The 17,650-nt window shown below is 35.9% G+C and overlaps 1 protein-coding gene across 2 annotated transcripts; it reads right to left on the bottom strand.

Annotated features, from left to right (window-relative positions):
• Window positions 1-11,003: 11,003 nt before the first annotated feature.
• On the bottom strand, window positions 11,004-15,413 carry LOC130970588 (uncharacterized). 2 transcript variants are annotated; one of them, XM_057896714.1, is made up of 11 exons: window positions 15,061-15,413; window positions 14,480-14,760; window positions 14,200-14,241; window positions 13,946-14,065; window positions 13,715-13,857; window positions 13,492-13,639; window positions 13,307-13,390; window positions 13,125-13,240; window positions 12,204-12,262; window positions 11,741-11,831; window positions 11,004-11,605 (listed from the first exon to the last, which is right to left on the bottom strand). In XM_057896714.1, the coding sequence occupies exons 2-11, from the start codon at window positions 14,634-14,636 to the stop codon at window positions 11,381-11,383; spliced, it is 1,185 nt and encodes a 394-aa protein (XP_057752697.1). In that variant the 5' UTR covers window positions 14,637-14,760; window positions 15,061-15,413; the 3' UTR covers window positions 11,004-11,380. The 2 variants fall into 2 exon arrangements, with proteins under 2 accessions (XP_057752697.1, XP_057752696.1); XM_057896713.1 differs by having other exon boundaries at window positions 14,480-14,752.
• Between the last annotated feature and the right edge of the window lie 2,237 nt (window positions 15,414-17,650).

Here is a 17,650-nt window from a genome sequence, read left to right as displayed (position 1 = left end):
CAGAGTCGACGGCTCGACTGGTGGCATAGGCAGACGATGGCCTCAACGTGGAAGTGGGGAGGCTACTGGTGAAGAATGACTCCAACCCGTATACGCGGTTCTTGTACGGCGCTAAGGCGGTCTCACGCCAAACTGCATCGAGATCGACGACTGAAGCAACAAAGTCATCGGCATCCTCCCCACTTTGCTGAGATTGCTATGTCACGACCTTTAGTCTATGCGGATAGGACTCTTGTGTCACACATGTTATTATGATTAGTACGACAACTATACAGTAAATCTATAATTTTATATCACAAGATCAAATGTTACTCACATAATGATCCTGAGACTGCTAATATGCAAATCTCTATTTATTCTCCTTCAAAGTGTAGGTGTACTTCAACGTCTCCACCAATGTCACATCGCGATACAACGACTTCAACTACACATGTTTTATTGAAACAATATGATTAGGATGCCTAGTAATGATATGTCAAAGAATATAACTAAGTTAATAACAAAATTAAAGAAGCTACATACTAGCCTGGCCTTAGTCTTCATGAAGGTCGTTGAGCCACCGGTATACTTGGACGACCTAACCGATGCCCTGTTAGCTTTGTTTTTGAGATGCCGATACCTGAACTCCTTATTAGTCTCACAGTGAACTAACAGAGCATTTTTTATTTCCAAGCGGAGCCAGGTCGTGAGGTGGTCGGACCTCTCATGAACATCCTCTAGCATCTATTGCACCGCCGACCCATTCAATAGTCGTATATCTTCCTAATGAGAGCCTCGTGCTCAGCATCCCATATAAAGTTCAATTGCATAAAAAAATTTTAAAATTAGTTAATCAAAATAAAAGATATAAACTAGTAATAAACCCCTATTTTATGGTAATTTTTTGCTTGAAAAGAATATATTTTATCAACTTATCTTACATTTAATTATTGAAACTACATGTTTTTGTGAATTTCTCCTAATTGTGCTTAATTGTGAAAAAATACTTTGTATGCTTTAAAATTGTCAAATTTAATTCACCTCCATTTCATTTGATGCTTTGATATGTTTGTTTGAGTGATTTAAGGTTTAGAAGGCAAGAATGACTTAAAGAAATGGAGAAAAAGCATAAAAAAATGTAGAGAAATCATGAATAAATGAAGTTCTGGAAATTTACTCAGTTGTGCGTACGCATGGCAGATGCGTACGCATCTCCTTGGATTTGTGCGTACGCATGACAGATGGGTACGCACAAGTAACAGCATGTGATTGACTTAAGTAAACACGTGGGTTGCGATTTCAAGTTTATTTTGGGTCCAATCTAACTCATTTTTGAAGCATTTGAAGGCAAGACTCAAAGGGGATCAAGAAAGAAGTGTAGAAAATAGTTTTAGTATCATGTTTTAGGTCAATTCTAGAGAGAGAAGCTCCAACTTCTCTCTAGAATTTAGGAATTTTTTTAGGTTAAATTATCCTTAGACTTATGTTTTAATCTTGTTCTAGTTTAGTTTTCTTTGCATTTTCTTGTTCTAGTATCTTAATTCCTTTAGTTTTACTTGTTAGTTTCTTTATTTTGTTAATTGTAATTTATGAATAATTATTAATTTCAATTTCTTTTTAATACAATTTGATGTTTTTATGTTTATTGTTGCTCATTTGAATTGTTATTATTACTTCCTTAAATTTGGTAGTTATAGATTTTATTGTTATTGAAATTTACCATGTTTTTATTTTATGCATTTCAAATGTTTGCAAAATACTTTTTCTAGTTTAGAGTAGATTTTTGCATTCTTGGCTTGGAGTTGAAGACTTAGGTGACCTTGAGTCATTAATGTCCAATATTAATTGGCAATTCAGGGTTGTTAGTTAGTTTTGTTTCTACAATTCTACTGACGCTAGTCTTTCACTAACTCTAATTAGTGAGTTAGCTAGGACTTGTGGATTAAGATAAATTATGCTTATTTGATTTTTTTCCTGATATTTGGGGATGACGAAGTATGATTAACTCTTCTTAATTGCCATGTTTGTGGTCAATGACTTGGATAGGAAACCTTAACTCTCAATCCTTGCCAAGATGCCCTTTTAGTATTTAAATTACTTGTTTGCTCTTTATTTTCTTGCAATTTAATTTTTGGTCTTTTGCTATCACAACCATTTTTTTTTCATAACCAATGATTCGCACACCTCACTGCAATTTCTTTGAGAGACGACCTGAGATCTAAGACTCCCTGTTTTTATTGATTTGAATTGTAACAAACAAACTAAACTTTGATTCGGGTCATTTGTTGATTTGGAACTATACTATCGATGAGATTCTTTTTAAGAAATTCTGAACCAACATTTAGCCCGCTATCAAGTTTGTGGTGCCGTTGCCGGAAAATTGTAATGTGTGCTTGTTATTGGTTATTGTTAATATGTTAATATTGTGAATAGTTTTCTTTTTGTTTGTTTGCTTGTTATTGCTAATAGTTAGGAATGTGTTTCTTTGTTTCTTGATAGTTTTTGTTTTTATTTTCTCTTTTCTCTATGAATTCTCAACCTTTTGGCTTTGAGTTTGGTTGTAACTATGTTGTAGGAAATGAAAACTTCAATGATGGGTCACGTTATGGATCGGGAAATCTATTGTGGGAGGAACCACGTTCGTATGGATGACTTTCATGGCAACAACCTCCTCCGTCCCGTTATGAACACAATACACCCCGTAATGCTTACTAATCTAATGGATGTAATGGGTCTTCTTATGGTTATAAACCTCAACCATCATATGCCTACCAAACACCTCCTCAACATTGTCCTCACCCATCATACTCACAAATACCTCCTCAACATTGTCCTCAACCACCATACTCACAAATACCATCTTACCACCAAACACCTCCATATGATCCTAATCCATATCCACCACCATACTATCAATCTTATGTGCCTCAAGAACAACCATATGAGGCATATGAACCACACTTAGAACCACCACCATTCCAATACCAATACTCTCAAATCTCCTTGACCAATTACCTCCATATACACAACCTCAACACTCTCACTCTTATGAACCACCTCCCATATATGATTGCTACCTCCAACACAATCAACCATCTTTTTCATCACAACCCTCCATGAAAGAAGCTTTTCAATCCTCATCAAGTTTTCTCCAAGATCATGAAGAATCCCAAATGAGGCATGGCGTAATCATGGCTACCTTAGCAGAAATCATAGCTCGTTTAACCTCACAAAGCTCACACGACAATCAAAGTACTCCTGTTAATGGATGTGAATAATTAATTTCAATCGAAGAACGTCGTGTGGACGAGAGCTTGGAACCCCAAATGGAGGAAGAAGCTCTTCAACTATTAATCCAAGAACAAAAAGATTTTCTCCTAAAGCAAGAGGAATCCCACAAGGAGACTACGTGGCAATCATAGTCAGATTTGTAGACCGCTTAGTCTCAAGGCGTTCATGCAATCAAGGTACTCCCATTGACGAATGTGGAAGATCAACCGAAGAGCATAGTGTGAGAGAGAGCTTGGAGCTTCAAGAAGAAGAAGAGGAGCCATGGTGTGAATTGCAATAAGTGGAGAAGGTTGAATGCATCGAATTTGAAGAAGTAGTCGAAGAGTTAGGAGATGTTGAGTAAGGAACAAACGCCATCAGTGAAGATGACTCTACACCAACCAATGTACTATTTAAGATTGTTTAATCTTCCTTCATGATGAGTGAAATTGATGTTGAGGAGGACGGTGCATAACCTCGCTGACACATAACTTGGGCAATAAGGAACGTGTAGAAGAAGTCGGAAAACAACGAATCGAACTTGAAGAAGCTTGTTAAGAGGTGGAGATTATACAAGAGGAACAAAGGGGAGTGGAGATCACATCGCTAAAGCCGTTGGAAGCCTTTCTTCCTAAGTCACCACCATCTGTTACATTATTTGCGTGGGTAAAAATCTCGTCCTTTAACTTTATTGGCCCACTTGAGTATGGTTTGCTAGAAATGGATGGTCAACTTAGAGCTCTTTGTGGATTGAAGAGTAAGAGAGTGATGGGTAGTGGTTGACAACATGAATCAAGGCTCACTAGCGTTGAAACCTCAAGGTTTGGGTTTCAAGGTTTGTGCAATGCTCAATCGAATGGATCTAAAAGGATGGTTTGGCATTTAAGGGGGGATTCTGAAGTCTTGTCACTTGGATAGAACCATGGTAATCAACTAGAAGACGAGTGCAAAAACAAGGTTTGAGATCCCGGAATACAAGGTGAAGATTAATTTTAGGAGCTCTTAAGTTGTTTGCAACTTCATCAAAGCTTGGCGTACATCATTTGGAATTATAGTGAGCATTGGAAGTCCAAGCATTGGTGGAAGTACAAGGACAAATTCAAACATAAGCCACCATGACAAGAGCTCGCCAAAATGTCTAACTTAAGGACAATAAATAAAAATGCTAGGTGGGAGACACCCCACCATGGTAAAATCTTCCAACCTCACCTGTTTTTACTATTCTTGTACATATTTCTCTTAGTTATTAGCTTGTTTAGGTAGATTTTGATTGTTAATTTCATGCTTGAATATCTTGTTTGATGTCACTTTTGAAATAGTTTGTAGCTTTCTTAATTTGATTTTCTATCCTTATTGCATTATTAAGTTTTCAAGTAATTTTTGAGTTGATTTTGGTCTCTAGGATGTTAGAAAATAGGTTGAAAACTTTCTTTTAGCCTTAAAAAAATCACATCATGCGTACGCATGAACGTGTTTCCAGAAGCAAAAGTGATTTGTGCGAGCATTGTGCGAGTACTGTGCGTACACTCGATGCCAAACCATAATAGAATTGATTTTGTGCGAGTACTGTGCATTAGCGGTGTTTGCGGTGCAGTTTGGTTTGGTTTTTTAAAGAAAATCCATCCGATCTAATTTTATATTAATAGTGCGGTTCAGTTTGGTTCGTTTTTTTTTTTTTTTTGGTTAGGACCATCCGAACCAAACCAAAATAATTAAATTCGGTTTGATTTTGTTCGATTTTTAAATTGTTTTGAAAACATATCCTATTCTAATCATTAAATCATATCTAGGGTACTAAAATAATTAATAATTTTGCAAAAACGGCAGAAGAAGATGGAACAATAATCAACTTGACTCATAAATAAGTAACAAATTAAAATCATTAATAATTTTGTTGAAAAAATAGCAGATAGAACAATAATCAACTTGAACTGAATTAAGAAAATAAAAAAACAGAACCAAACTAATTCCAAAAATTTTGTAAAAATGGTACACCAATTCCAAACTGAATCAAGAAATAGAACCAAACTGAATAAAAAATACAACCAAACTAATTCCAAAAAAGTTCATGTGGTACATCAATTCCACAAATTCTTCCTCTTTTACCTTCCCATTTTCTGCATTAAAACTGAATAAACAAAAAGTTCAGAATCAACCCTAAACTAGAATTACCCTAAATCAAAATAGAACAAAAATTTCAGAATTAAAAAACAAAATCAAAATCAACAACTCAACCATAGAATCAAGAACAAGCCAACCAAGTGTTCATTACAAATTAGAATCAATAAGAAGACTAAATCAGAATATAAAAAAATAGAATCAGAACAAAAAAAACAACCTGAGACTTAGGCTCCATTGCAGAGGACGACGGAGGTGCAGGATGGTGAGACGGCGGCGACGACAAACCAAAGACTAGAGAGACTGGACAGATCAACAACGAACGAGAGATGGGCGACGAACGGCGGCGGCTTCGATTGCGTCTGGTGCGTGCTGCTGCGGTTCGTCGAAGACGACGACGGCTGTTGGTTGGTGGAGGAGACGGCTGCTGGAGAGGTGGTGTGGAGCTGTCAAGGATGAGGGAGAGAGAGAAGCACTACGAGCCTTTGAGGAAGAGAAAAGGAGAGGAAAGGGTTGCGCCGCCGCGATGGTGCTGTCTGGCAACATCGATGGCAGAGAAGAATGGGGAGGTTCTGCTGAGATTCGGCGCTAGAGAGAATAAGAGAGGGCTCGAGGAAGTTAGGGTTTCTAGTAGGGGTGGTTGCGGCTGGTTTAAGAGGAAATATGGAGGGAGGCTGCTTTTATAGTAGGGTTTTTAATAACACCGGTTTGGTTAGTGTTTTTCCTACCAGAATTGAAAACCGAATCAAACCGCAAAAAAATATAAAAGTTATTTTTTTTTTGTTTTTGATTTGTTCAGTTATCGATTTTTTTATTCGTTTGGTCGGTTTTGTTCGGATTAGATCGGTTTTGAACACCCCTACTATGCGTACGTACGATGCCAAACCAGAACTGAAATGGTTTTGTGCGTACACCATGCGTAAGCATCAATGTGAAATGCTTGTCAACCCATGAGTACACATGGTAGATGCGTACGCACAACCCCCATTTTGTACCAATTCATGCGTACGCATGGAAGATGTGTACGCACAACTTCAAAATAAACAGCTCATTTGTGCAAAGCCCTAATTCGCACTCGCAGACCATTCTTCTTCTTCTTCTTTGTTTATCTTCTTCTCTATCACAGTCCCGTGTTCCATTCTTTTCTGCCCTGTTCTTGTATACGTCCAGGTTTTGTTAATTTTTTTTCTTTTTCTTAATTTCTTTTGAGTTAGTTTAATCTCGCTTGGTTAGTTTAGTTTTAGTAATTCTGTTTAGTTAGATTGGTTTGCTGGTTAGCTGATTTTAGGTTGTCAGATTAGTTATTGTTAGTTGCTGTTGGTTTAATTTAGTTTCATAGGTTTTGCATTATTATTGTAATGTGTTTGAAATTATTCTGAGTCTGATGGTTGATGATGGATTCACTGTTTTCTTACTATTTTTCTAAATTTGCTACTAGAATTGGTTGATTTGTTTTGTATTGTTCATTCTTAATATGACTGTCAATTTAGCTGAGGTATTATGATGAAAGTGTTTGGCACTATACTAGAATTGCTGTGAAACTGTGCTAAGCCCAATTGATTAATTTTCTAGTTGCATGAATTACTGTTTACTACTGTTATGCTGAGATACCTTGTTGCTTTTGTTTTATTGGGCTATATTTTGGGAATTGGTGTTGCAAGGTCCTTATTGACGATATTCTGTGTTGATGTGACCTTGCATACCAAATGACTATCAAATGGCCTCAAAAGCTTTTTAATGAAAATTTTTTGGTCAATCTCTTGCTTCAAGGCGTGTTTTCCTAGAATTTTATCTAAATGCATTGAAGTGACTGTTTTCAATCTCTATGTGACCAAAAATTGCGCATTTTACATGTTTGAGGTTTCTTTTGCATATTATTGCAAGCTTGACACACTTTGACCTACGTAACTCATATGCTTCACTTTCTTTATGCTTAATTGGTTTGAGTTACATTAGGCGTGGAACATTCCATTTTTCATATTAATCTTGCAATATTAGTGTTTGAAAGCGTTGATGATTATTTATGCTTTGTTTTAAAAAATTTTCTTGTTTATTCATCATCAATTGCTTATGCTAATTCTTTGATGACATGTTGATTCTTATTTTCTTGATTATGTGCACTACACATACTTTAAATTATTCATTTTGACATCATGCATGATTTGTGAAGTTGGATTATGAGCTTGCTTATTCTTACCCTTCTCGAAAATTTTCAAGTTCTAAGGGTCATGTTTGCTATGTTACATGACAACTAACTCTTTTTCAACTAACATCTTTTCTTTTCCTAAGTACACAGCAACTGTGTTCCCATACTTTTTAGTTAAATAGGCAATGCAATTAACTTTGATTGATGTTATTAATTGGAGTGTGATTTCTAGTTGACTTTGTTTCATAATTTCACTCACACATCCAATTACTTTTCTTTCCTCCTTCCACTTCACAATTGCTTGGTTATTCGCCTAAGTTCTTATGCTTCTTGTTGATTTCTTGTTGCTTTAACTTGCATATTTATCTTTAAAGCATCTTAGGCACATTAAAATAAATGAATATATGTGTACTTTGTGAAGTTGTGACATAACTTTCAAGTGCTAATGCATGAGTTCTAAACCACGCGTAAACTTAGAATTCACATACTTGCTTTCATCAATGTCACAAACTGATTAATTCACTTTCTTCCTTGTCTTAGAATTTACGTGTCTTAATATATTATGTTCTATATTTTTTAGGATGAGTAATCATAAGCAACAAGAAAAACAAAAGAAAAAACATGCCGCAATGGATAGCGAAGGGAGAGAATGCCTCCTAGCAGCAGCACCACCACCATCATCACAACTGATCCACCGTATTAACCAGAGACCCTCTCGGAGGAAAAGCAAGATCCACCAGCTGAAGGTGGAGTCGCGTAGAGCTCTAGCATCGTCTTTATTGCATGGAGGACCATGCATATTTTAAGTATGGGAAGGTCGAGCGACCAGAAGTCGATTGTTGGGTGAAAATTTTTCATTTCAAACACTTGCATTTTGATTTTTATTACGCTTTCTAGATATTTGTTAGTATTTTACTATTTTGAGTATTTTTCTAGCTTTGCACTATTTTATTTTGGTTTGTATATTTAGTTATCTTTCTAGTTTTTCCTTTAGTTTATTGCACATTTTTATTTTGGGTAGTTTTGCTTTTTTTTCTTTTTTTAATATGGTTTGTATCTATATTTAGCTTTTAGTTGTAATTAAATAATGTGCAAATCGGACCTAGTTTACTTTTCTATATGCATTTGATTTAGATCGATAGAGAATAGAAAAAGAACCTAGGATTTTGATTTTTCATCCAATCACATCATATATATACACACACATAATAAGCTTAGTCAAAATAATTAATTTTCAAGATACTTTTTTATAGAGAATTCTATTAATTTGAGTTGGATCTTTTTTATTAAACTTGCTTGAAAAATATTGTGAAACATAGATGAGAGTTAGAACACACAACCTTGTGAGATTTGAGCTTTAATGTGTGATTGTATCACATTAACCACTATTTTCATTCTTGTGTGTTATTCTCTTTCTATAATTAGGATATTTGATTTGTTTAATTCATTATATCTATATTTTGTGTATGAGTACATTTACATGATTGAGGTCTTTACTTCATTTTAACTCATTTACCCAAATAACTTTACCTTTTTATCCTCCATTGTTGTATTTTTTGTCCTTAAAATTTGTTAAAATTTTCAAAAATACCCCTAAGTTTTATTTTGTTTCAATTTTGTCCTAGAAGTTTTTTATTTGCATCAAATTTACTCCTAACGACTAATTTTTCAAAAAGATTATGACCAATTCAAGAATAACCTTTAACACAAGCAAATCAAACATATTTATCATGCATTATGGTTGGATTAGTCCTAAATTTTTTTAAAATTTAGTTCTCATAGTATATTTAATGCAATTTGAAAATTTTTTGGACAAAATTGAAATAAAATAAAATTTAGGGATATTTTTGAAACTTTTGACAAACTTTAGGGACAAAAATATACTTCATCCTTAAATTAATTGTCAAGATTTTTTTTAGATGAATTCTACCATGTCCTCTCTAAAATAAAGGGTAAATTACCCATTGTGACATATACAGTGATTATTGATAAATTATCTTTCAACCAGAGTTCCAAGGTTTGAATGAGATCGTCAAATATGATCGCTATCTCTAATATGATCGGAAGAAAATCCTAAAAAGGAGAGAGCTGAAAACTGATAAAAATTTGTGATATATTAGTTAAAAATGATGATAATTGGTGCGTGAATGGAAACGCCAAAGTATTTTATTTTTTTTATCTTCAATTTCTCTTAAATTATCTTTCAATCATTATTCAGATAATAAAAATCCTAAAATGGTAATTATTGACTCATTGTTTTTATGACTAACTAATAGTTTGTTTTTGTTATATAGTTATACAAGGTTATGGGGGTTGGTTACCTGAAGAGGAGTACCATTGTTGATCTGGCTGAATTTTAAGAAAAATACTAGGAAGAAAATCTTAGGAAGGAGAGAGCTGAAAAATTGATAGATGTGCTCGTTGAAATTGGAGATTGAAGGCGTAAGAACAAGTTCAAAATCCTAACCTAATTGATTGGAAATGGTGATTGGATTTGAGAGGAATTAGGGTTTTAAAATTGGAGAAGAGGTGTATTTGGTAGAAATGATGAAAATACATTGTTATCAAGTTTCAAAAAAAACATAGTGTTAATTGAAAAGAAAAGAAAAAATAACGATTAACGTGAATCTTAGAACTCTGGCAGAAGAATAATTTATCAATAATTACTGTATATATCACAAGAGATAATTTATCCTTTATTTTAGAAAGAGTAGAGTAAAATTCACCTTCTTATTTATTTTTGTTATGTAAGAGGAAGATGAGTGCAACTTACCAAGGGACGGAAAACATTTAACTCTAGTAGGGATATTTATTAAATTTGAACTACTAAGTGCTAATCAGCATTACATATTTTCAATCAAGACCTTAATTATTAGTAATGGTGATTATGATATTTGATTTTTTTTTTCTAGGTATGTAGCTACTTTTTTATTATACGTTTCAAGCTGTGCCAAGTTATTCGATCCAATTCATTTCCAGTTGATCTTAGGGAGTGCTTTGAATCTGAGTTGTGCTCCACCTCTCAACTTCAAGCCTGTTTATGATGATTTTTATTTTTGTTATTATGGATGACTATGTTATGTTTTTATTAAGATTTGTTATGTTAATTTTCTTTATATGTTGAATCTATATTTTATTTAGACTTGATATATTAGATGTATATTTGGATTGAGACTTATTTCTTGTTGCTAGAATTATTATTTGAAAAACCACAAATTCAATTCAAATTGCACTACTTGAAATTGGATCGGATTGTCTAAAAAAAGCAATACAATTCAAACCGCACTGCATATGAAATAAATATTCGGATAAGATGGCTTTTTACCTCAACCGATCTACACTGCACCACAAACACCCCTATTAGTAGGGGAGAAAAAACCTTCATAACTTGGACGACAATGCAAGACTAACTCATAACACAATATAATAACATATGCTAAATTAGACTACTTTGCAAGACTAACTCATAACACAATATAATAACATATGCTAAACTAGACTACTTTAACTTTGAACGTCTCGTATATTGATACATTCCATAGTTTTCTTTACTTTACTTTAAAAATTTCAACTACTTCCATTCTAATAATCCTAGACAACAGCTTTAAGTCCTAAATTTTCTAGAGCAAAATTAGTATCTTAAGATTCTTTCAAAAGCAATTTTCAGGATTGCATTCCTTTATCTTTTGAATTGGCACCTCAATCAAAACCATAGGATACACAAATGTAAATATTTAAACTTCTTTTAACTCCTCCCACAAATAATAAAAAGAAAAAATCTTCGTATAAAATACTTAGCCTCCCCAATAGATAAACAGGAACACCAACCAGTGGGGCAGAGGGAAGAGGGGGGGGGGGGGGGTTTGCTTACTGAAGCTCGCCAACCTCAAAGACGCGAGCTGTTCCATCCATTGAAGCCGAGACAAGGTAATTGTGATCAGCAGACACACAAAGAGACTGAATGGCATCTTCGTGCCCCCTGAATGTGTGTGTGCATTCACCGGACCGGCTATCCCATAATCTTACTTTTCCATCCACGCATCCAGTGGCCAAATACGAAGCATCAAGCCACACCAAACATGTCACCCCATCCTGTTCACATCATTTCTTCTATCAGACATGCAATAACAATTTAAAATTTCAAGCTGAAGTATGCTTGCAACCAGAGCTCGGTTAGTTCCTAGATATACGAGCTTGCCATTTGCACAAAGAACAATTCATACAAACCTCATGGTTACAAGTGGCACGAGATAAGGAATGCTCTATATCCCAGATGACAAGTTTTTTATCCAAACTCCCAATTGCAGCCCAGGAATCACTATCACAATTTTAATGAACAAAGTTACTTTATGGTTCACATATATGACAACAATGACCAGCAGCACATCAGATATTCATATCTCCACCACCACTATAAAATATAAAATATTCATACTTAAGCAAGATTTAAGGTCTTTTGTGGTCCATCATTCCTTGAACATAAGATGGAATTATGTCTGAAAACTGCGATACACTAGAAACCATGTCAAAGCACTTTGCTTTGTGTTATTTAATGATCACAGATTTTGCTTTACATGTTAACAACAATTTTTTGTCCGGAGTAAGTTATTGTCCACTCAATTATTTCCAATCAAATAAAACATAAGGTGCAACACTGCACAAACACAGGCCACAAAAGGTTAACACATACCTTGGCGCAAAACCAACACATTCAATGGAATCTGAATGAAGAGGCGCGGAATTAATAACCTGTCAACCACAATACTCATTTTTCTTAGAGCTTGCAAAAAGTGTTGAAAGTGTTCAGGATTAGATTCTTATAAGTTACACCATTACTACTGGGCTAATTATGCAAGGACAACTTTCAAAGAACTATACTTTCAAGAAAGCCAAATACAGTTGAATCAAAGATTGTCCAAGTTTCGTCATCTTGCTAGTTGCTAGGGAAGAAAATCACCAAGGCACATTTCTAATAAATCAACTTCCATAAACTAATCAACCAAATACCTAAAATCTCATATATCCAAGCATAACACAACGTGCCAATCTGGAGACATAATAAGCTAGCAACTAGCTTAAAGTTGATGTCAAATAGAGCATCCCTCCTTCCTATTGTGAAAGATATAATTTCATTTCATGTAAATGAACAAATAATTGTGAGGAACTGGTCTTTCTCAATTCTTTTTTATGTGATACTCCTATATATTTTGACAGGATGGTTCCCTTTAGCCGTTGGGAGGCCATATTGAGTATGACTTCATGGGCAGACCAAAATATTCCATCAAGCTTCGTATCCAATCAAATAATTTTGATTGACATTGGAGGTTATCATACATTGGATGAATGTATTTGGCATCAATAACTGGATAAGAAGAATTTATGATCAAATTTTGCTTTGAGCAACTATTAGCTCAAAGGAGTTAAGTAGCACGCTTAAACTTATGAAAATGGAAACCACATGAATAAAATTTTAAAACATTACTTTATTACATGGCCAAAAGCTTTATCAAGTTATTGAGAGATCATAAACTGAAACAAAGACACACAAGACAAGTTGATTGATGAAAACAGTGTAGGGATATCAAACACAGCAAAAGCTAATAATGCATACCTTCCCGGTAGAGATATTCACAATATGGGCAGATCCGTCCTTGGAACCAGTAAGGACAAGGGTTGACGATGAACTTATTGACAAGCAAGTTAGTCCCTCAGTATGATACGGATGACCTGTAAATCATAGTTTACAAGGCTACACAAAAATAGAAGCAAGAAAAAGGGGTTAGATTTACATACCCCGCACAACATGAATGTTTTCTCCACTCTTTGGATTCCATATTCTCAGAGTTGCATCATCTGAACCAGTACATATTATTTTCCCTAAGGCACCAAGTAAAACGAAATTGAAGGATTTTAAAACATGCGTAACATAAATACAAACTTATAGAAGAAAATGCACCAAGGAGAAAAGATGATATTACCATCAGGAGTAAAATCACCGCAGGTCACGCTAGCTCCGTGACCAGCAAACATATTAAGAAAAGCAGCTCTTTCAGCATTCCACATCCAAACAGTGGAATCCTCAGAACCAGCTAAGAGTATGTGTCCTCTCGGATGCCACCTAAGCCACTGAAAGATATCACAATGAATTAATTCTCGTAATCACACACAATAACAAACAATAAAGCGAGCAACCTCTCTCACCTCAATTCCCCCTCCAGGACCTTCCAGTGTGCCTTTCAGATTTCCAAAAACATCCCATACTTGAACAATTCCATCTAAACTTCCGGATGCAAGAAACTGTCCATTGTGGCTAAAAGCTAAACTAGATACAGAATCATTATGACCTGCATAGAATTAACAACAAAGTAAAATGTACATCAGCACCACAACATCAAGCTTCACACAATTATCTTTCTAGTGTTATGGAAATACCTTTTAGCTCAGAAGCCCAAACTCCATCACCGATCTTCCAGAGAAATCCTCTGTCATCACCACCCCCTGTTGCCACCAACCTTGCATCGCTTGGGCTGCATGCAACTGAGTACAACTCCCCTGCACAAGAAGTAAAGAAACCACACACACACACAATCACCATAAATTCCCTTGCAACCATTATTGCCTACAATAGAATAATCACTTTTTTAAAAAAATTAAAATAAGAAAGAAAAGAGAGTTAGAAAGGTTACCAGTATGACCAGTGAACGTATGCGCAGAATCATCAGCCTCATCTGAGAAATTTTCGGATAATATCATTCACCAAATCACACGAACAAACTTAAAAGCATGAAAATTACGATTAGGTTCAAGGTAATTAAAGTCTAGAATTCAACTACAGTTGTGGGGCCAAGCTAAGCATAGTAAACTCTTTACTGGGAAAACCACGAACTCAACTTGGGGGCTACACTTCTAAAGTGTTTACTAGTTAACTTGACAATTCGATAAATTTGATAAGGTGGAACGTAATACCGAGATGTTCGAGATCCGAATCTTGGTCATCATCGGCATCTGGAAGGTCTTCATTGTCCATGGAAACTTCTTGCAGAATATCAGACTCGTCAATGAAGACTTCCTCGTTGTTGTCGTCATCATCGTGAGGTGGCGACGGTTGTGGCCGAGGATTCATTTTTCGGCACGATTTGTGGAATGATGGTACCGATGTGTATGTAAGTCAGGAACGAGTTTCTATACAGAAATGGAAGGATAGTACAGCCGTACAGGGTCCAAAACGTAGCGTAGAACCTAAGTGACTAGAAAAACTTATGATGGCACATAATATAGGAACTTAGCTTCAAACATTTAAATACCTGCTTACTAATACAAATATATCAAAATAAAAAAGCAGCAGGTTAATGCTTTACTCCATTTGAACAGCTACAATAAAATGTTAAAAACAACAATTTATAATTGACTTTTCCTAGTAACAATTAAAAAGCTTTTAAGAATGAGGAAATCACATAAAGAATCAAACCCTATATGTTGGCATATTCAACTTTTGATTTGTATAAATATAATTATAATTATTATATGAAGCAAAGCAATTGGCAAACCTTAACCAGTGAAGCTGAGCGAGACAGACTGAGGGAGAGCTTAGAGTTGCAAGGAGACGGTGAGACGCAAGAAGCAGAGGCAGAGAGCGAGAGCGAGACTGGGATAGGCTGAGAGCAGATTAGCACTAGCAAACGACGGCCGCGGGACTGGAACAAACGAGGGCTGCGGAACAGAGGCGACAAGGCTGAACAAAGGCGACGCGATGCAACGGCAGAGACGAGCTGCGACGACGCTGAAACAGTGGGGACGATGGCCGGACCAGATTCAACGGAGCGGTGACACAGCTTGAAGAAGAGAGCAGCAACGGAGGCTAGGATTTTTCTTTTGAGAGAGGGAAGCATATGCGTGAAGATGAGTGAGAGACAGAAAGAGTGAGACTTTGATTACTGATTAGGGCTGAGAAGCAAGGTTCTGAAAACCGAACGGGTCATCGAACCGCTCTGAGTACTGGTTCACTGGTTTATAGGTTTAACCGGTTTAACCGTGGTTAAACCGTAAAAATCGTTTTATAATAAAATAATAATTAAAATATAAATAAGCACATGAAAATATAATTATAGTCTAATCTAAACTTTAAAATATCATTCAAATTAAAAGTACTACATAAACCAAATGTTATAATCTCATTCAAATACAAATTCAAAGTTCAAAAGTCAACAAACAACCAATCAAACATAACATAGCAGCATCAAAACGATCCAAGTTTGTCATCAATCATCAAAATCTTCCATAATTTGCTGCAGATTTGCCTCATTGAATTGTCACAAGTGCAAATAAATAAATGGAGATGCTCAACAACAATGAAACCTTCATTTCCACTACATTAATTATTCTTACAAAATTCAAACTAGTGGTACAATTTCTTATAAAAGAAATGTCACAAGTGCAAATAAATAAATGGAGATGCTCAACAACAACTGGCACACAATTAAAAAAGAAGACTCAATGAATTGAAGAACTGAACATAATATAATGTAGCCATTCTTATCTTTAATTTATCGATCCAACCACAATTTTAATTTTCTCTTAGTCCTCACTCTGTTCTACACTGAGAAAATGAGAAGCATTATTTCAAAACTTGTTCTTATTATTTTTGTAACTGTAACACTTGATCATCATGTTGTGGAATGCCGCACTCTTAACACTCTGAACAAGTACAACATCTCAGGTTCAAAAAATTCTTTGTTCACAAAATCATCACAAAATCAGTTCATATTTCATCACAGTTTCATGACTTTCATCACAGTTTACAGTTTCATGACTTTCATCACAGTCTAGCAGTTCACAGTGTCACAAAATCAAAGATCACAAAACCATGTCACAAAATCAGAGTTTACAAGATCAGACTTCACAAAATCATGTCACAGAATCAGAGTTAACAAAATCAGATTTCACAAAATCACGTCACAAAATCAAAATTCAGTTCACAAAATGAGTTCAGAAAATCAAAGTTCACAGTTTCAGAATTCAGAGTTCATCATGTCACAAAATCAAAGAGCTACTCAATGAACAGAGTTCACAATATCAGATTTCATCATAGCATCAGAGACTCAGAGTTCATCACAGTATTCACACTTCACAGTATTCAGATTTCAGAGTTCATCACAGTTTTCAGAGTTCAACAAAGTATCACAGTATCACAGTATTTAGAGTTCATCACAGCTACTCAATGAACAATAATAAGTTCATAACTAAAATTTCAATTACCTGGAACTCGAAGGCTTTCTCTCAGAGCTCAAAAGGAACCTTCAGGCTTCAACGCGGAGTCGAGTGGTGACGGAGAGTGGGAGAGTGGGAGACAGACAGCGACGCCGACTCGAGTGGTGACGGAGCTCACTTCGCGGCGGAGCTCACTGCGCGACGGAGCTCACTGCCGTGTGGCCGTGTGCGCCGGTGAGATCGTGATGGGTGATGGTGTTCTCTCCTTCTCTCTGAAGTCTGAACCTTGATGAACGATGAGAATGGTGATTGGTGAAGCTGAACTGTGAAATGGGAAGGGCGAAGGCATTACCGCATTAGGGATTCAGATTTGAGATCTCACTTTTAGAAAATCAGAAGAGAGAAAGAGAACAGAGAAGAAGAAGACTACCCTCACTCCCTCAGCGTTGCCGTTCATCACATTGTTTTAGCCATTTAGGGTTAAACTTTTCCAGAGCTCCAAACGGCAGCGTTTTGCTGCTGTGCTAAAAAACCGGCCGGATAACGGTTTGGTTCGACCGACCGGTTACCAGTCGATTCACCGATTTTATTCCGGTTCTCAAATTTCACGGTTTTTCTCATTGTTCGAACCGTTTTGGCTTTCGATTCACGGTTCGACCGGTTCAAACCGGTTTTCAGAACATTGCTGAGAAGTAAAAACCGGCCAGCTCTGGATTCGGTTTGAACGGCCAGTTCAATGATTCTGGACGCTTTTTAATTAACATATGGAGCCAAGGATGGTGTAGAACTCTGATATGGGGGTGGGAAGTGATTCACGAAATTGTGGTGGCAGTGACGAACAATTCGGACCCTCCGAGTTACACACAAAACGCACGGTCTGAGTAGCGTGCATTTGGCTCAGTGAAGGCTGCAACTCGGACCCTCCGAGAA

Source organism: Arachis stenosperma, chromosome 3 (assembly GCF_014773155.1).
Source record: "Arachis stenosperma cultivar V10309 chromosome 3, arast.V10309.gnm1.PFL2, whole genome shotgun sequence".
NCBI classification, from domain to species: Eukaryota; Viridiplantae; Streptophyta; class Magnoliopsida; order Fabales; family Fabaceae; genus Arachis; species Arachis stenosperma.
This window is presented reverse-complemented; position numbering and strand designations above follow the sequence as displayed.